Raw genomic sequence first — 24,354 nt, 5'->3', positions numbered from 1 at the left:
CAGCTCTGTGCCTGCCTTCCCTTGTCCCTCGCTTCAAGCTCTGATCTCCAAGATGCTTCCCTAATCATTGCCATTGTCTGTCTCCTAGTGTCTTTGGACATTCGCATTGGCTGCTGCCATTTGGAATAACTGCCAAGGCTAAATGGACTGGTATTTTTGACCCTATATTGTTCACAGAGGCACCCCAGCTACAAACCAAAGGAGATCCCAGAGGCACCCCAGCTACAAACCAGAGGAGATCCCAATTTAGATTACTTGGAATCAGTAGTATAAAATTATGCAGTTTGTGAATATATTCTTGGTGTTTCACAGTTGACAACACTGCATTCCCTTGAGTACCAAACTCACAGAAACCCGATGGAGTGATCTCTCTTTCCTGGTATCGTCTTTCTAGAGGCAATTTGAAGTGTGAGACTAATCAGACAGGGGCCTTAGCAAACGTGTTCTAAAAAGAAACAGCCTAGAAAGATGGTAGAAGTTCTTTTATGGCACAGAAGAACATGCTTTTATTTATCAGTTGCTTAGCAGAGAACTGAATTGATATAAATAGTATTTCATTTTGTTTTTCACTGACTATTAATGCTCTGATAGTTCAAGAAAGCAGTGAAGGGTTCTGTTTTCCTTAAGAGGTGGAAGGGGCCTCTGACGGCATGGTAGAACATTCTCATTCTACAGACAAAGACTGAGGATAAACGGAACGGCTGCCTCAGAGTTACAGATCAATAGTGCTCTTAACATTCTACCATGTAGCATTACCTTAAAAGATTACTATGAACATATAAATAAAGATTTTTCCTTTCTTCCCTCCAGTCTTCCACTCTTACTGTAGGCCACCTTCAATGTCTTCAAACACCTAAAGCAGTCTCACACTCCAACCAAAACACTTCTCTCCTATCAACCTAACCTTACCTTCAGGCTAATCTACCCATCAGGATTCACCCAAATGTGAAAAAGAGGAATATAATTTATATCATCTTCTGCCATGAATTTCACCATTGCCAAAAGCTTTCCTGGACAACTCTGTGCTGGGCACCATTTCTTTCACTGGTTTGTTGGAGTACAAATGGTTTTGCAAGCCACCAATTTCCATTCTAATGCCATATGATAGTTTTCAGTCCAAATACAGAATACTTTTTGAATTGCAGACTATTCAAGGCAAACCTTATTAATCTAAATTAAGTAGAGTTGACATATTTATTATTAATTTTCCTTTTTTCCTTTACTTCTCCATATAGCTTTATAGCCCATGCAGAGAACTTTCAAAATCAACACACCTAATTTCTTCCTCTACTTCAAGAAAGATATGACCTAAAAAAATAAAAACTCACTTAGAGTAGATGGACAGCTCCGCCTACTTGAATGATCCTGAGAGGAGCTATGATTTACCTCAGCCATAGAGCGTATCAACAGAGATGGCGGCCAACTTTCTAGTTCCACTTCAGTGAGGGAGGTTTTTTTGCTTCTTTTGTCTTTTTCTTCCCCTGAGATCAATTTTCACAGTGTGGTTTTGTTATTAATCAAAAACACACACAAAAAATGGGTTCCAACGCTTCGGGATTTTTGGAAATCTTGGCTTATCTGTGCCTCTCCTCTCTTTCTTAAACATGGAGAATGGAGAATAGACTGTATGACAAGGCGAAAGCAGCCTCTAGAAAGAAGCATTATCTCGATTTCCTTACCTGTAAATAGCTAATGTGACATCCTTAGGGCCAATTACTTTTAACGATTTAATTACATTTATGGTTTTAAACCGCCTTCCACCCAAACCACATGCTCATAAAATAACAATTAAAAATATTTAATATTAAACACAGTGGGAGTCTTTGTTTCTGAATTTTTTTTACACAGTCTACAGTTATTTGAAGCTACTTTCACTAGGTTGAAACGTGCGATCACGTAGATGCAGGAGGCTGCTGAGATTTCACACATGAACTGAGTTCAGCTGTTAAAAAAAGGTCTTCATGGGGAAGGGTTTTTTTGTTTTCGTTCCTTGGCTCTGAACATTCACATTTTACAATACCATGTGAGCTGGAATAGGTTTTACCTGGATTCCTTGGGATCCGCTTTCTGCGGTCTCGGAATGCTGCACCTGATTGTAGGGCTTCTAGAAGATTATCCATCACGCCAGTCTCATCACCCTCTGGAGGAAAGGAGAAATCGGAATTAATCTTGGAGCAATTAAAGTTAAACTACAGGAAAATAAAGGGAAAAACTCCTGTCAGATTTACATAATACCCCTAAATTAAAGACATATATCTGTTTTAACATAATGGATCCTGTCAGTTTCTGGCACCACAGACTACTTTGCTTATTACGCACCATTAAGCAAAATTCATGCCAATCCCACTGTTCTTTTAACTTAAAGACCTTGTCTTTTGTATTATTGATGACACGCTCAGTATGCAAATAAACAGTAGCTGATCAGCTACTGCTGCCTTCCTGTTAAGATTCTTATAAGATATTCCTAAGCAAGAAACCACTGACCCGGCTTAATGCAATCAATGCGCAGGGCGGGATTTGATGAAGCGGAGTTACACAAGGTTAAATACTGATTGTATTAATACCTTCAGCATTCAACCTTCATCAGCGATGATCTCAAAAGACACTATTTGCAAAACACATTTGCATTCAATTCCTATTTAATCCATATTCTTTACCCATTTCCAAATGCTGACATCGCAGAAGGAAAAGGTGGCCACATCATCTGAAAGGCCACATTTTACATTTGAGAGACATTAGCCAGAGTCTCATCATCCCTTTTAGAATGCTGTTGTGTTTCCAGACTTCCTATGGGAGAGAACTGTTAAGAATCCATCAGCGGAGCGCTTAAAAGATGTTCATGGAAATTCCTAATGGAAACGTATTTAAAACATTTTACTCTACTTTTATCTTTGACAACTCTGACCATCAAAAATACTTTTAAGATTTGTTAGAGTATTTGTTGCAAGGTGTTAATTGCAAGAAACTCTCTGCTACACTGTGGGTAATTCACAGCGAGCTGAGGCCCCTCTTCCTAACTGGCCTAGCTGATGAAAAGGACCTAATAGATGGTGGTGAATTTGCGTGGTAGCTAAATGTGTGGGTCTGCGGTAGAGGACATTAGTAGGCAGGTGGGTTAAGAGAAGAAAAAGGGAGAGGTGAGGGAGAAGAAATTGCTTCTGATGCTATTTCAAAGTTAAATTTAAATCCTACTTTGTTTAAAGAATTGACTACAGGGTATCATCACAGAAAAAAAATATTCACATACGGGGCAAGAACAAGCTAAAATGGCTTTAGATTACTCTCTTCATTGTACTTGAGATTTCTTCAATGTTACAATCATTTCTACTTTTAAAATGAATTCTCTAGGACAGGATATTGAATGAAAAAATAAAGGGAAACACAGAGGTTCTCAGGTCTAATATTTGGTGAAAACAGGAAAAATAAAGGGAAAGTAGAACCCAGCGGCTAAAGAGGGAAAGGGAACTGTGCACTTTTAGGAATATTAAGGTTGCAGACACATCTGAACCATTACTTGCTCTTTACAATAGAAAGGAAAGAAGAACTGAAAGTAGTTTGGCATGGCTGGAATGTATCTTGGAAAATTAAATTTTATGCAGTAGGCACTTTACATTTGTTACAGCTTTTAATCCTCCCAATGACACACTGAAATCGGTATTATTTCTGTTTTTCATCTGGGATACTGAAACGTAAAGAGTTTAAGCATCTTGCTCCCAATCACATAGTTGGCATGTGCAGGGCCCAGGTATGAACCCAGATCAATGTGACACCAAGACCAGTCCTCTTTGCGTGACAGCTAGCAGAAGATGAAACAGTCTAGGCATATCGTGGCTAGATGCTGAAAGATCCTAATTCTGTGATATGGGTTTGGGCATTAACCGATAAGCCACCACTGTCCAAAAGATACATAATGTAGACCACAAATGTAAGGCACATAAATAATTTTAAATTTTCTAGTAGCCATATTCAAAAAAAAGAGAAACAGGCGAAATTAATTTTAATATATTAAGTATATATTTAACTCAATATATACTAAATAGTATATGTTTTACATTCTTTTTATCACACTAAGTCTTAGACATCTATCATGTTTTTATTTCAGCACAGTTCACTTCAGATTTGCTGCATCTCAAGTGTTCAGTAGCTTTATGTGGCTCAAGGCTACTGTATTGGGCAGCACAGCTATAAGCAATAGAAAGTGACTGATGAGATTTACAATTTAGAAGGACTTGTCAGACAGCACTACGGAGGATGACTCAGAGGATGGCATGACAGAAGGGAGGGAGATGTTGAGGAGTGCAATGCAATTGTCTAAGTAAGAGTTAAAGAGCTGAACTAAAGGGATAGCAGAGTAAATGGAAGATAGATATTTTGAAGGTATTAATACAGTCAATAGGACCTGGCTGGAAAGGTGAAATCAAGAGAGAAGGAAGGATTCTAGATGACCACGTATTAACGGGTTTGAGAAAATGTTATGACGTGAGATTTTTTTTTTTTGAGGAAGATTAGCCCTGAACTAACTGCTGCCAATTCTCCACTTTTGTTGCTGAGGAAGACTGGCCCTGAGCTAAAATCCATGCCCATCTTCCTCTACTTTTTTTTTTATATGTGGGACGCCTACCACAGCATGGCGTGCCAAGCGGTGCCATGTCTGCACCCGGGATCCGAACCAGTGAACCTCGGGCCGCCAAAGCGGAACGTGCGCACTCAACCGCTACACCACCGGGCCGGCCCCGAGATTTTTTTATTTTGAGGAATATCTAAGTAGAGATATCCAATAAGAAGTTGAAAATATGAGTCTGGAACCCAAGAGTGGAGTCTAGGCTGGAGCTAAAGATTTGAGTGTTGCTGGAAGATGGATGAGTTCACCATGAGATAGTGGATGAGAACATGAAGGGGCATAAGATGCAATCGCTGAGGACTCCAATTTTACTAGGCTGTTAGGAGAAGCAGAACTGTGAGAAGACATGGAAGGAATCTTTAGAGATACGGAAGTACAACCAGAAGAGAACCACAGTACAACTGAATTTCACGTATCCTTATAAAAACAGTCATTACAACGACTATGTAGAAAGATGAATATATGTATACAAGTGAAAAGCACAGAATACAAAACAGCATGTATTTATGATTTTACATAAATAATATGCAAACACGAAAAAATTTTTACAACATAATGACATTATGGATGCCATTTCATTAAAATTCTTTAATGCTACTATATTGTGTATAGACTAAAAAGATGGAAAAAACCAAATATGACATAAAGTAGAGAGGAATTAAAAGTAAATCCCTTTGCTTAATTTAGTGTTTGCCATCTGATCACACTTATCAAAATATGCTAGATCACTGTTTCTCAACTTTTTTTCATTATTGCTTCCCCCCATCCCCCAAGGAGCCTTTATAGACACCTTTTTCCTAATCCCCCTACCAATAAAATTTAATACCACAGATATACTGTGTATCTGTGTACATAATGAGGCCCTTTGGAGAGCCACAAACCATTGTAACATCTAAGATTCTTCTCTGCCCACCTCCCCAAGAACCAATATTCATCCCCTTGGGAGTGATACTGCCCCTTCTGAGAAGGCGTATGCTAGATGGTTCTGTTAAGACAACAACAACAAAAAGCCAGGTCTTTGTAAACATCACTGATGTATTAAAGGAAAGAAATGTAGGCTTCAGTCCACCATTACTTTTTCATTCATTTCATGACAACCTTTAAAGGAGCTGAGAGGTTGTCATGTAATCTCTAAGCCTAAGGAATGAAGGTTTTATGAATATACCATAGAATTGATTTATATTTCAATTAGTCTCCCTAAAACAAAATGGAGGCCAACATGATCATTTGAAAGAAATTATTCTTCATTTGAAAGAAATTTCAATGAAATTTGGTATATGATTGAATTGTGTAAAGTTGATGGCTCACTTAGAATTTCCAAGTTCACAGAATCATTAATTCTTACTTAAATGTGATTAGTAGTGAGTAGCTACTTTTATTTTTAGTTTTGGGTCTATGAGGTAAAACTCAGGAAAAAAAATCTAAGTTTTTTTTTTTTAAAGGAAAATAGCTTTATTGAATTACATAGAAAAATGTGTTTACTTACAATGCCTATTTTACTGAGTGAAAGAATACCAAGGAGAAATTTGGTAGTGCTTTTTAGCCACTAAAATAGTAATATATGGGCATGTCTGAGAAATAACAATTTGGAGGCAAGTTTCTAATCTTTCATCCTGAAATTACATCACAGACAGCATTAAGGAGCTAGGTGGGCTGGTTGCAGTCCTGTGGGCTCTGTGTGAGGTACTTATCTTTGGGCAAAATGAAAGGCATGGGTTGTACCTTCTATTTCATGTTTCCAACAGTGTTGGTCATTCTGTGGATGTTGAATGCCTGCTGATCTCAATTTTCAGCATCAACAGTTACCTGTGTTGTGCTGACTTAATTTCCCCAGAAGAGTTTGGAGATGCCACCGATTAAAATTAGCACTAGGTAAATTAATTATCTCTGCTACACCTTTGTGCAAGACTGTTCCCCGATGGCTAGCACAAACTTATTTAAAGGCAATTCTCTATGGGTTTCTCAGATTTCTGCACATTTTGTGAGCACAGGCATTGATGGCCTTTGTTCTGGACTATCTGTTCAGGGATGTCTTTATAGTGAAAAGCCTTGAAAGACATACTGTCTCCCTCCAGAGCAGAGGGTAGGTTTGTTTGCTTTGAAAACTAATTATAGCTCCCTCCAGGGCACATGTCAGGTAGATTTGCTTCCAGTCTACTATAAAAGATTTAGGTTTCCTAAGCTGGGATTCCTCAGCAATGACACAAACACACTGTGTGCACAGCATCCACCTGAGCCCACTGCGGTGTCACCCTACGGGGGCTGGAAGGCAAGGGAAAGCAGTGCAAACATGAAGCTTACACTGCTTGCTGTACTGTGAATAAGAGAGTTCTTTGGCTCTGATTCAGGAGTCTTGTGTCTTCTACCAGCATCCCTGAAACTGTGGTAGGCTGACATTTTAGCATGCAAGTAAGGTAAAATCTCTGAGCCTTCACCGTTTTTGACAATACTCTGAGCTATCCTTTCTTTTTTATCAAACATTATTAATTAGAATATCCTTTATTCGTCTAGGAACCTCTAGGAACCTAGTGCCTTAGACTTCGCCATTAACTAAGGACCAACTCCACTTCATTATTCCTCAAAAGTGACTAAACTAAAGCTAAGAGTATAAAAATCATTTCCTAAGATTCTAACAACCTAGGCACAATGGCTTTAATTCACTATTATAGCCTCCTTGAATTCTCAGTTGTATAATTAAGGCTTTCTGGAAAGGTTGAGCTGCTCAAAGTTGAAGAAGTCGCCATCAACCAATCAGTGTAAAGTGACCCAAAAGAAACAAAAGATGTCTTACTGAGGGTAGGACTCTACCACATGAGATAATACTATGTAGATTAAATCATTTTTTTCCTTTTTTTTAAAGATTGGCACCTGAACTAACAACTGTTGCCAATCTTCTTTTTCGTTCTGCTTTTTCTCCCCAAATCCCCCCAGTACATAGTTGTATACATTTTAGTTGTGGGTCCTTCTAGTTGTGGCATGTGGGACGCCGCCTCAGTGTGGCCTGACGAGTGGTGCCACGTCCGTGCCCAGGATCCGAACGAGCGAAACCCTGGGCCGCCGCAGCAGAGTGCATGAACTTAACCACTTGGTCACAGGGCCGGCCCCCTAAATAATTTTTTTTAAATAAAACTATGCTGTCTGTGGGCTCAAAGAGTTGGAAGACTCATGGAAGAATGAGGGCTTACATTAAGCCTCTGAAAACATTACATTAAAAAGGTTGAATACTGACTGTTCTAAAGACACTAAAATCTTGACTTATTAACTCCTAGTGCACACTCAGGTGCTATCTCGCTTGCTCTCTCTCCATATGTGTGTGTTTGTGTATGTGTATAAATTTACAAATATTGCAATGCACAGATCTTAAGCGTACAGTTTGATGAGTTTTGACAAGTGCCTACGCCCATGGAACCACCACTACAAGCAAGATATCGAGCATTTCCATTACCACCAGAAAGTTCTCTCTTGCCTCCACCACTCAGAGGGCAACCTCTACTCTGATTTCTATCATCATATATTAGTTTCCCCTGTTCATTTATAATTTCAAGAGGGTAAAATGTGTCAAGAGTCTTCTGAGTCACTGTAGCTACCTGAAATCAAATATGCGTGGTTGCATGATCAATCATGAAGACAGCGACAGAATTGAAAGGTACAGGAGAGATCCAGTTAGATAGGTCAGATCAGAGCAAAGTTCTAAAGGGCCTTGGATGTCAGAATAAGAAGTCTGAACGTGCTTCAAGGGACTCTAAAAAGCCATTGGTAGATCTTCAGCAAGATAGTGACGTGACAAAGGTGCCGTTTAATATCAGCCTCATAGTAGTATGCAAGATAGACCAGAGTGGGAGAGAAATCACTTATACAAGGAATACAATTTAATATGTGCACTGACAAATATTATTCTGCATATAACCCTGTGCGAAGGAGAATGGTCAATTTTGGCATTACTGGTGAAAGACTAAATAGAAAAGTAAAATTGGGTCTGTGATCAAGGCCATGAGCAGTAGTAAATGGAAGTTGACAGCAGGAGAAGGCAGTGATAAGTGGAATGCAAGAAAAATCAGGGTTAGATTCCATCTTTCTCACATTATCTATTATGGTCCAGATTAAGACCATCCACAGGATGGATGGATTTGTAGATGACACGAAATTAGAAGACGGCTCACTTATCAAAGAAGAGGGAAACAAAATCCCTTCTCTGGGAATCTAAAAAAAAATGAAGGCGCAGGGCCGACAAATAGCTCTTGTAATTCAATGTTGCACAATAAGAGGTAATAGATTAAGTAAAAGGCAGACATAATATGGTGAAAATAACACATTGTGCTGCAGGACTTCAACATCTATCGGTAAGAGTAATAGTAATACCACAAATGAGTCAGCAATTTAAAAAGTTCAAACCACTTGGCAAAGCACTAAATCAACAGACATGACAAAAACCTGAGCAACTTGTATTGCAGTCCGCAAGCATCTAGAAAGCCTCTACCTGATGGGAGGTTTTTGTTAGTTTGCAGTTTAATTGGAAGTGAGTGAAGAATGGAGATAATGGTGACTTGGAAAACCGACAGATGGCAACTAAGATGATAGTCTAAGAAGTTATTTACGGCCATGAAAAGTGTTTAGGAAAATCAAGATACTATTCCAAAGAGACTAAAAGAGGGCATAGATAGAATGTATAAAGTTCTAAGGGAAATACTGAAGGCAGATGTTCCTGTTCGAAAGAAGAAAGTTTTCAAGAGGGAAAAGAGGACACAGGAGCTTAGAAGAAATTGCCAGAAACCACAGGATGAGCTAGGGGCAGTGTAGTAATCACATTGTGCAGTAGTTGAAAATTTGGAAAACAAAACAGAGAAATATTATGCTCCCAGGTTGAGGCCGTGCACAGTGGTATGCACCAGAAAGCAAAATTAATCTCAGAGCGATTAAAGTGAAAACTATAGGGGGGAATGTTGGTCAGAGAGTTCATTCATTCTGTTATCTCATTTCCTTGCCAGAGCAGGTAATTAACAGTTTCCTATAGTGAGGTAAATCATCATATCCCTGATAAACTTCATAGTGAATACTACTCTTCCTTAATAATTTTAATTTAAGGTTAATGTGTTCAGTCACTTTGTCATGAAATACAAACTGTATTAGGGGGTCACAACATAAATGGATAGTCCACTCAAAAGTGATGAAGGGTGAAGGATGAAGTGATTTCTCCCCAAATATCTACATGCTAGGTGCTACCTAAAAGTTTGCCAGGGGAACTGAGTTGGTGAATTAACTTTCCCTGATGTATCTGCACCTTAAAGAGGAGCTTGTTAACACAAATGAATGGATTTTTTTTTTTTTTTGGTGAGGAAGACTGGCCCTGAGCTAACATCTGTTGCCAATCTTCTTCTTTTTGTTTACTTCCCCAAAGCCCCAGTACATAGTTGTATATCCTAGTTGTAGGTCATTCTAGTTTTCTATGTGGGATGTTGCCTCAGCATGGCTTGATGAGCGGTGTGTAGGTCCGTACCCAGGATCCAAACCAGTGAACCCCAGGCCACAAAAGCGGAGCATGCAAACTTAACCACTATGCAACCGGGCTGGCCCCAATGAATGGATTTCTAACAGTAGAGTTTCAGCAAAGGAACGTTTTTGGCCAAAGGCAGCTTTTTGGCAGCTTGCCTATGGTAAGACAGCTTGATAGTAAATGATAGGTAAAAAATAATGTTTATGTGTATTCCTTTTTTTTCCAGTTACGTATATGCTAGGAGATTAAGAAAAGAAAATTACACATTCTATAAATAAACAAACACCCAATAAACGTGAATGTTAATGCTTACCAGAAAACCACTGTTGACGCCTCTGGTAAAATATCACACATTCGATATTTTAAATTATTAATATTTCAAAGAGACCTTTGAAATACTCTGTGTGTCTCATCAGAATCCATCATTTACTAAGGGCAGGGAAGACGTGTGAAGGGAAAACGAAGCAAAAAGAAACTTGGAAAAAGAAGAAATTTACCTCAGTTCAAAACCATCCACAAAAGCAAATCTAAGTTACTTTCTGAAAAGATAAAACCAAGTTGTTTGGGGAGGTAAGAATATTAATAATATCTACCATTTATTGAGAGCTTACTATATGTCAGGCCCTGCTCTGAGGTATTTACACTGAATCCCCACACCAACCTATCTTCCAGGTAAAGAAACTGAGGCATACTTAGGAGAAGCAACTTGCTCAAGGTCACATGGCTGGGAGGTGACAAAACCAGCATTAGAACCCAGGGACCACGTCTCCAGAGTAGGAGTTGGCGAACTACAGCTCTAGAGGCCAAATCCAGCCTACCAGCTGTTTTTGTATGGCCCACCTGCTAAGAATGGTTTTCAAATTTTAAACGGTTTTTAAAAAACCAAAAGAAAAATAATATTTTGTGCTACGTGATCATTTCACAAAATTCAAACTTCAGTCCATAAGTTTTATTGGAAGATAGCCATGCTCATTTATTATGTATCATCTATGGCTGCTTTCACGTGACAACAGCAGAGTTGAGTAGTTGTGACAGAGACCTTTTGGCCTGTGAGGCCTAAAATCCTTAACTTTCTGGCTCTTTACAGAAAAAGTTTACTGACCCCTGCTCTAAAGTACACACTCTCATTATCAACACCACACCAGGTAAAGACACTTGTGGAGCTCGCAATCCGCCTCTGAGGTGTTGAAGGACCTTGGCAAGCGCCATCTCCGTAAAACAATGCCTCAGCATGGTGGAAGGTGGGAAAGAACAGGAGCAGTCAAGGCAAGTCTACTTGAAATGGAGATGCTTCCATTTAGAGGGCCAAAGTCGAGAATGAGACAGGATAATAAAGCAACGATTATACATACACTTGTATCTGGATCTCCATTTACATTTAAGAGTCCTTGAAGGCCAGTTCCAAAACAGTTACAAAAACGGAAGAGAGTTTTTTCAAAGGCCATTGGGAGACCTGCTTTCCAAGTTTTGATTTCCTGTCTGAAAACCAGCCTCTGACTACCACGGAATAAATTCAGCTCCTTTACAGAAGACCTAGCTCCTTATCCATGGACTTCAACTCGACTATCATAGCAGAATACAACGCTGTACAATAAGCCTAAGCACGTCCATAAGAGATACAAACACAAGCCTAGTGGTGGAGAAGAGAGGGAAAGAGTAGTTTCAGCTCCCAGAGCATCACCATGAGGTCAGTGGATACCTGTATCTTCCTCAGTGCCTAGCACAGGCACAAGCTAAGCGTGGGATGGAAGTGGCTTTTCAAGAATGGTTCTCACGAGAGTACAGTCAGGCAGTTTTAACAAATGTCACACGCCACAGCAATAATGACAGCCCACCACCAAGTATAAAAATGTTGTAAATGAGGGAACCAGTACTCTGAATTGCTGATGCTCAGAGTGCAGGAAACAAGTGGACAATTCATTAGTTGCTAGCCCAACTTTCAAAGTGTAGTGTTCTTCTTTTGATTACTAGATTCTACAGTGGGTCAACTCTCCAGGAAAATTCCTGCACAACTGCAGAAAGGCAATAACAACTCCATTCCACTTTTTGCACAGAAACTTAACTGTTGCTTATCTATTTTTTTTTTTTAAAGATTTTATTTTTTCCTTTTTCTCCCCAAAGCCCCCCGGTACATAGTTGTATATTCTTTGTTGTGGGTCCTTCTAGTTGTGGCATGTGAGACGCTGCCTCAGCGTGGTCTGATGAGCAGTGCCATGTCCGCACCCAGGATTCGAACCAACGAAACACTGGGCCACCTGCAGTGGAGCGCGCGAACTTAACCACTCGGCCACGGGGCCAGCCCCTGTTGCTTATCTATTTTTAAAGTGAAAGGAGTCTTATGTGTGTGTGTGTGCACGTGTCTGACCACCTTATTTTTTGAATGCCCAGGGAATGGACATGGTTGCAAACTTATATGTCCTTATTACAGCTACCTCTTCCAAATTGAGGAGCATATCTTTTCTTTTTTTATCTTTTTTTTATGTGTGTTGGGAAGATTTGCCCTGAAATAATATCCATTGCCAATCCTTCTCTTTTTTTTGCTTGAGGAAGATTAGCTCTGAGCTCACATCTGCACCAATCTTCCTCTACTTTGTATGCAGGACGCTGCCACAGCATGGCTGATGAGTGTAGGTCCACGCCCAGGATCTGAACCTGCGAACCTGGGCCACCAAAGCAGAGTATGCAGAACTTTAACCACTTGGCAACGTGGCCAGCACCAGCATATCTTTTCTTTAACATGATGATATTATACGCTTTTGCTTCTGTGAAAAAGCAAAAGTAGTTTGAAAATAGGTATGTATAACCAACTAGTTTATTGAGCAGTCTCAATTCAGTAAAAGTATAAACATAAAATTATTTTTCACTTTCTTTACCATCGCTCCCAGGCGTGCAATGTCAAATCTCCCTTTCATGTCCCTTCATGACATCTTGAGAAGATTTCATAATTTTGTGGTTTTAGTTTAAATATTAATCTTATATTTGCTTCAAGATGTTTCCTTCCCCCATTGTTCATTAGTCTTTTGAACGCAGGTACCTGAAGGGGAGAATGAGCGGCATAATCTGATCCCCCTCTCACCTTCGCTCCCCCTCCTCTCTCATGGAGCTACTGGATCCCCTAGTGAGTTGGGGCAAGAAGGAAAAGGAAAAGACGGAATGTCTGTTGCTTAACTGGCTACCATTATAACCCTCTTGATAAACACGTTAGATGGCTTGCAAGCAACAAAGGTGCAAGTTTAGTGTAAGAATGCATGCAGAAGTAAGGAGGAACAGGAAATAGGCTTCAGCAGCTGCACGGCCAGGCCTCATGAAGAACTGAAACACCATTCAAGATACAACCATGACTCTAACCCTCCAGCTACAACAACAGCCCTAGTCATCCACTGATGTTATGACTTTGGTACCTTGACAGCCATTCTCACCTACCCACGTGCTCTACCTCGGTGCACCTAGTCATGGTATTTGTTTTAATTTTTTCTTCTGTCATTTGCAAACCAACTGTCTCTCTTTGTGTCTTTGAGTCCAAACTCTCCAAGAAAAATAATCAAACAGATTCACCAGTATATAACAGCCTTTTGGGAGGAGTGTTTATGATAAGCTATCTCTTAAAATAGACTAGCCTATAGATGGTTGTCCTTGGGTTAAGAATCAATCTCTGGCCCAATTTGAAAGCAGGGGAGGATCACATGGTACAAAGCACGGTCAGCAATGCTTAAGAGGCTGCCTATTGCCTCTGTCTCAGAAAAGGAGCTGAAAGTATGCACTTCTGATATGCATATTATCATAACTCAATAGTGTAATTTACATTGATGTTTCCAAATGAAAGAGGGAAGGATTTCCCTTTAAGCCTTGATCTAAATCCCTCAATAATTCCTTAAGAGGAGTTCAATAATCTGCTTCAGGAGAGAGCCAGCCCGACTCTGAGCATGGCTGGATTCTTTCTCCATCGGCTAGGATGGATTTGTCCTCCTAGCAATCTCACTGCTGTCTCCTGATGGAAATGAAACGAGCTGCTCAAAGACAATTATTTAGAAAGCAGACCCATGTGTCACTGGACAGTCTGTGGCCTTTCTTTCTTGGACTCTGGGAAGTGATCTCAGTTTCAAGGCTTTCAGTTCCCTTCTGTGATGGAGATGCCTTAATTCACATCCCTGCTATTAACTCTCATTCCCATTTCAGTTCCAAATCATCAGGTACCCCTGAATAATGTTATTTACAAAATTTCCCATCATTTCAGACTCAATGTGTCTAAGACTGATTTAATCATCCAGAGATTTCCCCACCCAACCACACCACTAATGACCTCTCAGCCCAATTTTCTCATTTCTGATTATCCCCCAGGCTTGGAACCCTTGAATGGCCTCTGGTATTTCTTTTTCATCTCCAAATTCAAACAGTACTAAGGTATACCACTTCTTCACAGGCAATATCTCACAGAACCAGTTTCCTCCCCGAGCATGTCACGCGTCCCTTAACCTGGATCACAGCTGCATGAATCAACTTGTTGAATTCTCTGTTTCTAGTCTCTCTCATTACTAAACTATAATTTTAATCACATTATCCCCTTTTCCAAGATTCAATGTTCATCAGATCTGATCCAAACTCCTTGGTCTCATTAATTGTTTCCAGATTTTTCTTTAGCTCCTTCAATCACGCCAGCCAGGCTATTTCTCGTTATCATTTTATACACACCCTGAGTGCTCACCCCTATATGTCTTCTCTCATGTGCCTAATATAGAAAAATAAAAAAATTAATGTAAATTTAAAAAAAAACAACAAAAGACAGACACTTTATACTTCCAAGCTTAAATGGATATAGCTTTTGGAAAGATTATTACATGAATATTAGCTCACCAGATCTATTCAAGGGGTCAAATTCCTAGAGTGAGTGCTTTGAAAACATAAATGACTTAAATTCAGGTAATTTAGACAATTTATACAACTAGATATTCACAATATTCTACTCTGTTAAATAATTAAAATTTGGATAGACCTTAATTATATAGTTTACTAAACAAAAGGAAGTTGGTCTCAATAGAAAAAATTTAATTTCAAAATAAATAAATAACTAAGTCCCTAAGGCAGATACTCATAGTAAATTTAACATACTGCTACTACCATTTAATTGAATTCAACCTTTAAATTAAAAAAGAAGACATATTAAAAATAATACGGTAATTGTATATTAGGTGGTATTGCCTTTTGGTGTTTCAAACAATCAAGGTAACAGTGATTAACCTCTTCATTACTTTATAATGTTCATCTGGGAAAAAATAGCTCTTCTGAGTTGAAATTTTCTCAAATTAAAACTCACGGAGCTCCTCAGAACACAGGGCAATAAAGTATAGAGTGCTTCATTAGAGGAAGTCTATAATTACAGATTACTGAGTAAATAATATGGATGCCATTGAATTACATGGGAGTCCATTAGTTAGTAGAAAATGGTAGAGAATTACAAAATTAGGCACCAATACCTCAGAGATATAATTATGTCAATTTCTGAACATTATGTGGCTCTTTTAAAATAAGTCATGGATGATAATTACCCTTAAATAACCTGCTAAAAGCTGGTAAAACCAGAGAAAACACTGGCATTTAAAGACAGTCATTCCTTGGAGCTTCACTTCGTAAGTGCTTTATTTTAAGTTGATGCATCTACTTGACCTCTGCATTTCTTTGATTTTTCTTTTTAAATGAAATAACTTCCATGGTTTATATCATATACTATTTTATGAAGTAACTGTGTCGCTCTCTAGCTACCGTTGAGTAACTACCATTCATAAATATTGTTCTGTTTTATTGAAATGGATAGAGCTGTGGTCAGAGAAAGACTTAGAAATAGGCACTTAATTTCTTGCTCGGGATAAAGTCGAAAAGATTTACAATTTCAAATTTGTTTCGACCATGTCTCTTCTTGGGACAGCAGGCTCCAGAGAGGGAAGCAGGGAGGACGTAGACACAGTCAATGAGCACCACTTCAACCATACTCTCAGCACCTTCCCTACTTAGTTTTTAATTTACTCCTTCAAGGAATCAACACATAAACCACTGGGCACTTACTCAGAGAACGGTACTGGGCAAAACCACGGACTGTAAGGCAGGCTATTAAGATTGTACTGCCACAAACAAGTAAACTGTGTATTGCTTCCTCTATGAAGTCTAATTTGGAAATGAACACAAGTTTTGGCTCAGAGCTCTGCCAATCAAACCGAGTAAAAATGAAATACTCTGCGAAAATCTCTACCTGTTTGATATGTAATATATCTGAAGACCAGAGAGAAAAATATTGTAGATTTTTGGCTCTTTGAACAATAATATAATAGAACAGCCTACTTTTTGTATTATATTTTGGGCATGGCTCAAGTGTTTGCAGAAGCCAAGTATCTACCATTTAGAAAAGCAAGTTATTTTTGTATAGTCCATATACTGATAAAATATCTCAGATAAATATGTTATAAAAGGAGGAACTGCTGACTGTATTAAAGGATATTAAAGACTATGTCTATTTTGCTTGTCCACTGAACAGTAATAATTTTTAATATTCTTAATTATTTTCCCTCTTCTAGATAAGTAAAAAAAAAATATTCAAAACCAAACATCTGTTACTCTTCAAAAATGGGGTTAAAAAGTGGTATCTGCCAAAAGCGTGGAGAGTGAGGCAGTTACTAAACACTCCTTGGCAAAGATTTAGGACCAGGCAATATTTTGTTCTTTTTATGATTTGCTCACCTAAACTCATCAGTGAAAACTTTGCATACTATCTGATTTCATTCTACGGTTTATTCCCTATTTATAGCCTATATCAACAGGGGGAAATTGCAGACCACAAAGAAATGATAAGGACAATTTTTCACTCAGTACCTCTGTGGCAGCTGGTGATTTTTAGTAGAAGGGAAATTTATCCCTACCCTTTAGAAGGAGCTCTTAAACGGATGGGATCCTGGGTCTTGAACAGGACCATGATTTTCTATTTCAGGAAAAGGAAGAAAAAAAATGTACCATGATTTCTTTCAGGCAATTACCGATCTTGTGAGGCTTTAAAAATGTCATTATATTTGTTTTAGTAACTAAGCACTCACATTAGCACTGTCTTCAACGAAGAAGGAAAAGTATTTTTAGAGAATGTACTCATTGCTGAAATCTTTATATTCAGTCTAGAAGAAGCTATTTGAAGGTGTTCCCTGAATTAGGGGTAAATGAGGAAGAGGTCACTTTCACCTCAGAGTCAAACCTGGCAGAGTCACCATGTGCTGGATGGATTAATCATCCTCATTTAAGAGAAGATTTGGAAACGGGTGGCTCAGGAAACCTCATCAACATAGCCAACACATGACAGTGTGTCTTAATCTCATTAGAATGACCAGGGCATATTCATCTGGAACAATAAAGAAAATGATAAATTAACCAACTGCACTGCATTTTCTCTGAAGAAACACTATGCAGACAGAAGAACTGGATCCACAGGAGCCCAGCCTACTGATTAGGTGACTTCATGAAGGCCTGTCTCCCAGGGTGGCCCCGCATGAACAGGGAGTAGGTTTTCCTATTTGCAATCTCTCTTTTAATGTCAAAAATTTGCTAGAAAATTCTCTTAAATTTCAAACTTAGCCAGTAAATGATCAACTCAGAAAGAGTTTGAATTTCACACAACAAAAAGTGGTTAAGTAATAGTAGGATGCTGTTACTTTTTTGTTTCGGGAATGATAGATTTTCCATGAGATTGAACCACGTGAGGTTGCTGTTTTTATAAGCCAAAAAATCGTCGAATAGCAACGACTTCATATGGCTCAAACTAATATTTAGGAATACAATGAAGCCATTTGAACTATTACCAACTCTTTGAGAAAATACTTCAAAGCAGAAGAGGGGTAGACAAAAGCAGAAGATTGCACAATGCAAAAGGCTATGACAATGAAAATATGCCTTTTAAAACCTTTTCTAAAATGCATAACTTGAAAAGCACAGTCTTTCTAATAGTCCCCACATTCCATAACTCCAGTCTCCATGGTCTAACTCTACATGAGTCACCAATACAAGATTAAGACAAGCCAGTCTCGGCACACCATCAGCATGTCTTTCGGCTATTCTTCTCACGATGGAGATGTTGCCAATTTTTCACTGAGGTCAACAGTCTGCATTTCTTTCCCTAAAGCTTAGGAATGGTCTTGCAGGATCTCCCAGAACTCTGTCCCTTGCCCCTGTTCCAGCATCAGGATGCAAGGCAGCTCATCTTGTCATTTTAATGAAACATCTTTGAGGTATGATTTCACTGGGGAGAGATTTTGAAATCAAAGCTTAAGGAGGGCTTGCGAAAGTAAGTTATGCAGTACTGAGCAAAACGCAATCTCTAGAACTCATTTTTTCCCTCAGCAAGCATTAATGAATGTCAAGCCTTTATAGATTAGTTAATATACTTAGAGATAGAGAATGCATGTTTGTTTTTCCAAAACTTTGATAAAGCTGGTACTTCACTGAGAAGTGAATAAGTAAATACATTCATAGTATTTTTCAGATGAAAATTCAGCAATATTTGCAAAAACGTTGAATTCATTTTTTCCAATGAAATAATGACAATTGCTTCAATATTACCTAGAATATCAATATATCTGCCACATTTGCACTTTCTTATTAATTGTGACTTTATTTTTGTGTATTAGAATTTATCAGCTAGGAAAATAAACCAATCAACTCGGTTCAACCAAACATCTAATTACATTTTTCATGCTTTTTGTCATTTTAGTGAGTTTCTTGTAAGAGAACGCCAGCATGACTTTTATTAATGTCAGAGAATGCATTTTTTCCTTTTGATAAAGGAAGAAAGGACCTTTCACATTCAAAATTCAATTTTTTCTCCTAACATTTCCAATATGACACAAACATACGATAAATAAAATTATTCTAATAAATATTCGAGCCAGTGGACCAGCGAGGGAAAGTCTGAGCATGCTGTGAATATACTGGATACTAAACAGCATCTGAAATATAAAAATCATTGAACTTTTAAGAAAACTGAATAATTCAATAGTTTTTCATTAAAAAAGGAGAAACATATGCAATAATGATTATACCAAGATACGTCTACACATCAAAAAAGGCTGACAAAGGGACGAATGCGATGAGAAAGTTTTCAAGAGTTTTACATGGTGGAATATCCTGCTTATAAAAGCCTGATTTCTATTGTCTCAACAAGAATATAATTACGGTTAGGTTTAGAAATAAAACATTTTGCCTGAAGTAAAGGAATAAGACACATCAAATAATTTCAACAAAAAAAAAAAGAATGATGATTGCATTTGAGAACAATGGAACTTGTGAGGAATACAAGTACGGTTGATGTTTCCCCGGACATCCCTCACTAGATAAGAATTATTGGTGCTATTACACTTCCTTCTCCTGGGACATTTAGAAACATGCTGTCTAACCATTTGTCTTACAGAGTTACATACAGCCATACCTTGAGGCAGGGAACTGGCCCAGATAATCCAGAGAGCATCCTAATGTTTTATGAAAACCAAATCACAGACAACAAATTCAAAGGATTGATATTACTCTAACCGAACTCAACATTAAGCGCAAACAGACCCAGAGATAATGCTGCAGAATGAAATACTATCAGCCCTATTACATTACTTACAGAGAATGTGGTGCAAACTATCTGTACACATGATTCCTTAAGCCACGCGGGATTAAAAAAGACAAATGGGAATCTCTTCAGCAAAATATGTGAGAAATTTGAAGCTGTTTGCTCAGAGTATGTAAAGTATTCATCAGAGAAAAGTGTTCAAACCTACTTTAAGAGAGATGAGAACTATTTCTTAATATATCAGAAGAGGGTCAAAGAAGATTGTTTCTTGACAGAAGTTCTCATGGGAAAAGCTCCCTTTTTTATTTGTTACAGAGATCATGCTGGAATTGGGGATAAGAAAGACATTTTGAAATAAATAAGAGAGGTCACTTGCAAGAAGAGATTTTTTTTTTAGAAGTGGATTCTTGTTAAAAGATTCTCACTTTTATTTAAGTTAAAACGTTCATTTTGTTCCATGAACAAAGGAGTGCAGATTTTGCTTCTTTCATTAACTATATCACTTAGGCAAAACACAGGAGCTTCCTGGGCAGGTGACCCAGGCAGTCACACAGGGCCCCGTGCTCAGAAGCGCCCCACACTTGGTTTAACGCTCTGCTGCTGCCGTCTTGAAATTCTTAATCATCTTTGAACAAGAGGCCCACATTTTCATTTTGCAGTGAGCTCCACAAATTATGTAGCCAATTGCTGGTAAAATAAGACCTATCTGTAACATAATAAACTATCTTGATTGTCCATTTTTCACAAATCTCTTATTAATATTTGAAAAAGATTACAAGGTCTTCACAATGATGTAGCACTTACTACCCCTGACAATTTCTTAATGCTATTTTCTTTAACATTCATAAAATCGTAGCAAAGAAGAATTTCCCAGTGGTTAAGTCGCTTCCTTTAGAGGCTACACTAACTTTTTCAATCCACTCAATCGTGATTTAGTAAGAAAAGAGTCTCAATGCTCCAATTATCATTGAAAAGAAATGTTTGGCTGTTGAAAATAAAATTGAAAGCAGAAAAGATGAAAATAGTAGCTTTGGATTGCCTTTCCTCTAAGTTCATATCCATGAGGGGATTTGGGGCAAAGATGTCAAACTAAAACAAATGGAAACTCACACATGTTTATTTGCTATCTGAAGCATATATGAGAACATCCATCAAGAGCAAACAAAAGGCCTTAAAGTATGTATAAATAAGCATAATTATAGAACAAGTATACTAATACCTAACTAATAACTAATACAAGGTAAATTTGCTCTTCAATAGGCATGTTCCTAAACAGTTACATAATTCATTATCTACCTCCTCCCCACGACCAAGGAATTCTATTTTAACACACCAGGGACACAGCTACTTAAAAAGTTCTTTGGTGATTATTTTACAAACAAAATACACACATATATATATACACATATACAGTCATGCGCCACCTAACAACGTTTCAGCCAACGATGAACCACATATACGATGGTGGTCCCATGAGAATAGTACCATATAGCCTAGGTGCAAAGTAGGCTATACCATCTAGGTTTGTGTAAGTACACTCTATGATGTTCACACAAAGACAAAATCCTCTAACAAAGCATTTCTCAGAAGGTATCCCCATTGTTAAGTGACACATGACTGTATACCCAGGATGCAAAGGGTCCTTCCTTCGTAAACAAGTTGTTTGAGTTCATTTTGGTATGTTGCAGTTTGAAAAACCTGGCACCATCCATCCATCAAAGCCATATGGGACAACACAAAGACTCTGCTGAGTTCCCTGTAAACTTCCAATGCCACGTTTCAATCCTCACACCTTGTCATTGATCCCACTTGATTCTGATTGATCCTGTCACTGGCAGTAGGTTAAAAAATTACAGAAATGCAAAGCTTGGAGGATAAGCCTCTCAATTTCACATGCACAATAATCTGTCATGACTAAATTTAAATAATTACAAACAATTCTAAGCACTAGCAACGTGGAGTAGTACAGTAGACAGCGCAGTGGGCTGAGACAGGCTCTACTCCCACTCTCCTATTTAGCACTAAACCAGCTATGTGGCCTTGAGCAAGAGCTGTCTGTGTCTCAGGTGTCACACCTGTAAAATAAGAAGGTGAGTCGAGTTGTTGGACTCTAGGGTTCTGAAACTTTAGTGTGCATCAGAATCACCTAGAGAGCTTGTCAAAACAGATTGCTGTCCCTCTACCTCCATTCAATTTCTTATTCAGCAGGTCTAGGGTGAAGCCAGGAAATGTGCATTTCTAACAAATCTCAGGTTATGCTGAGGCTGCTGGTCCAGGGACCACACTTTGAGAACCACTGCCCTAGGAGAATGCCAACAACCTGAAGTGCAAGAATCTGAACCCACCCACCATAGCAGGGTTCCTGAGGCACCTGCCAAAGTGTCACAAGGTATCAACAGGGAACAGTAGTGTTGTTTCAAATGAAGAAACTCAAGCTGAACCACAGCAGTGCATTAGCCTGCCAATTAGCAATAGGAGCGGAGTAGGGGAGAGGTTGTGGGTGAGCCAGAAGGAAATTAGGAAGTTGTGACCTGAAACGGAGACTAATAAGACCATCCAAAGTCTGAAATCAGAAAATGAAACCAGGTAGAGCACAAGGCTGGGTGAAACATTTTGTTGTAATGTAAGGTGACATTGTCATAAACGACGGGATGGGAGAGAACTACTTAAAGCAATGAGCCAGGACACAGGAGGAGCACCTTTGCTGAGATGGGACTATAGGAATGAAAGCTCCTGTGAGGTTAACAAGAAGGCCAACGCTCCCAAGCCTTGGCTTTGGGGGGGCACAAGGCTTGGGTCTCTGTTGGCCCATAAAGGTCCTGAAGAGGCTTTTCCCAAATATTTTTCCATCTTCATCTGAAGGAAATTGGAAAATATGTATTTTAGGCAAAAAGAGTAATTCCAGATGAAAGATGTGGAATGCAAAAAGGAATGAGCAATATGTGGGTTAAGTGTAAAGGAACACTAACCATTTGAAGATAATTATCATACTGTTTTGTTCAAAGTTGGGTAATGCAAGACCCTGACATCAATACTGTATGCCTTTCTAACCACCTTTAAATATTTCAATGGAAGCTTCAAAAATGAATTATGATAGTTAATTCCATCATTGCATAGACACAGAAAAATAGCCATCTATTTGTGGGAGTCTATGGGATAATGTGTACGTATACATGTATGTATATATGCATGCATGTATACACATGAACATTATCTATACTGCAATCTTTGCAATACTTAAAAAGCACCTTTGCTAATGAGCTCATCCAATAAAACCATATCCATATTCACTTGTGAACATATTGAAGTACAGTTTTATTGAACTCACACATATTTCCACGCCTAGCAAAGCACACAAAACATCTATGAATATATAATATCTACATAGTCAAGAACTAAGGTCAAAGTTTGATATAGTCTTTCTTATCACCCTTCCTAGATTAACACTCCTTTAAAATCAGTGAACATAAAAACACACTGATGAAAGCATCTGTACTCCTGAGATGCTCCTAGAAAATTAGTAGTTATTAGCTATTGCTGAATGGCATGTTCTGGTGTGACAAAAACATATACAGTAGGAGATGTCTATTGTAACATATGGGGCATTACATTTCTGAGAAGATTGTGAATCAACCAAATGTCTTTTAGAAATGGAGTGAAAGCGAAAAGAGGCCCTCCTATAGTATCTAATATAATTGTGGAAACACAATGTAGAGGAAAATGTAAGAAAACAGGAAGAGACTGCTTACTTCCTTTCAAAGAGAAACTGAATTGCTGAGGCAGTTCTCGCTGCCTTATTTATCTATTAGATTGCTCACAAGTCATGACGTCACCCACCAGGAAGCAATGCGTCAGGAAGAGTGGGACAGTGCAACAATCCCGAAGAAGGGGAGAGAGGTGCAGTGGAATGACAAAAAGCGGTCAACAACTCAAAAAATCCAAACAGATGGATGGATAAATATCATCTAAAAGTATTCCATGGGAATCAGAAACTAGCTCAGAAAACTGCCCAGGCAAAAGAAAGATGCCTACAACAAAGGACTTAACATTTTGCAAACTGAAACTTGGTATCTCTTGAATACCAGAGACTTAGAGATGGCCAACTTCCACAGGAAGATTTGTTTTCTCTACCATATTTGTGAGACAAGCAACTGGCTTATCCACGTCCCCCAAACAAACAAACAAAACAGAACAAAAACCTGGCATCTGGGTCTGTTTTCCATTTAAATACTCCATTTTTTTCTTTAAGACATACTACTGTCAGAGTAGAGGCCAGCCCGGTGGTGGAGTGGTTAGGTTCCCATGCTCCATTTCGGGGGCCCGGGGTTTGCAGGTTTGGATCCCGACTGTGGACCTACACACCACTCATCAAGCCATGCTGTGGCAGCGTCCCACATACAAAATAGAGGGAGACTGGCACAGATGTTAGATCAGTGACAATCTTCCTCAAGCAAAACGAGGGAGATTGGTGATGGATGTTAGCTCAGGGCCAATCTTCCTCACCAAAAAAAAAAAAAAAAAAAAAACCAAAAAGATATACTGCTGTCTGAGTGAATGCTGTGATGGTGCCTCAAAACTACAGACTTGTGGTTTCACTGTGGTATGCAATCTCCAATCAGTCCGTAGTTACTTTGTCTTGAAAGAGCCACATCCTTCAGAAGA

The 24,354-nt window shown here is 38.6% G+C and overlaps 1 protein-coding gene across 4 annotated transcripts in view; it reads right to left on the bottom strand.

The window, feature by feature from the left end:
* Window positions 1-24,354, bottom strand: part of DIAPH2 (diaphanous related formin 2) — an 815,896-nt gene that overhangs the window by 143,638 nt on the left and 647,904 nt on the right. For all 4 annotated transcript variants that reach the window (XM_070502007.1, XM_070502006.1, XM_070502008.1 and 1 more), the window contains one exon: window positions 2,045-2,140. In XM_070502007.1, the coding sequence (XP_070358108.1) occupies window positions 2,045-2,140 (96 nt within the window). The remainder of the gene's footprint in view (window positions 1-2,044; window positions 2,141-24,354) is intronic.

The sequence above is a fragment of the Equus asinus genome, chromosome X, assembly GCF_041296235.1.
Source record: "Equus asinus isolate D_3611 breed Donkey chromosome X, EquAss-T2T_v2, whole genome shotgun sequence".
In the NCBI taxonomy this organism is placed as follows: Eukaryota; Metazoa; Chordata; class Mammalia; order Perissodactyla; family Equidae; genus Equus; species Equus asinus.
The sequence above is the reverse complement of the archived record's forward strand: the minus strand, read 5'-3'. Positions and strand labels throughout refer to the sequence as shown.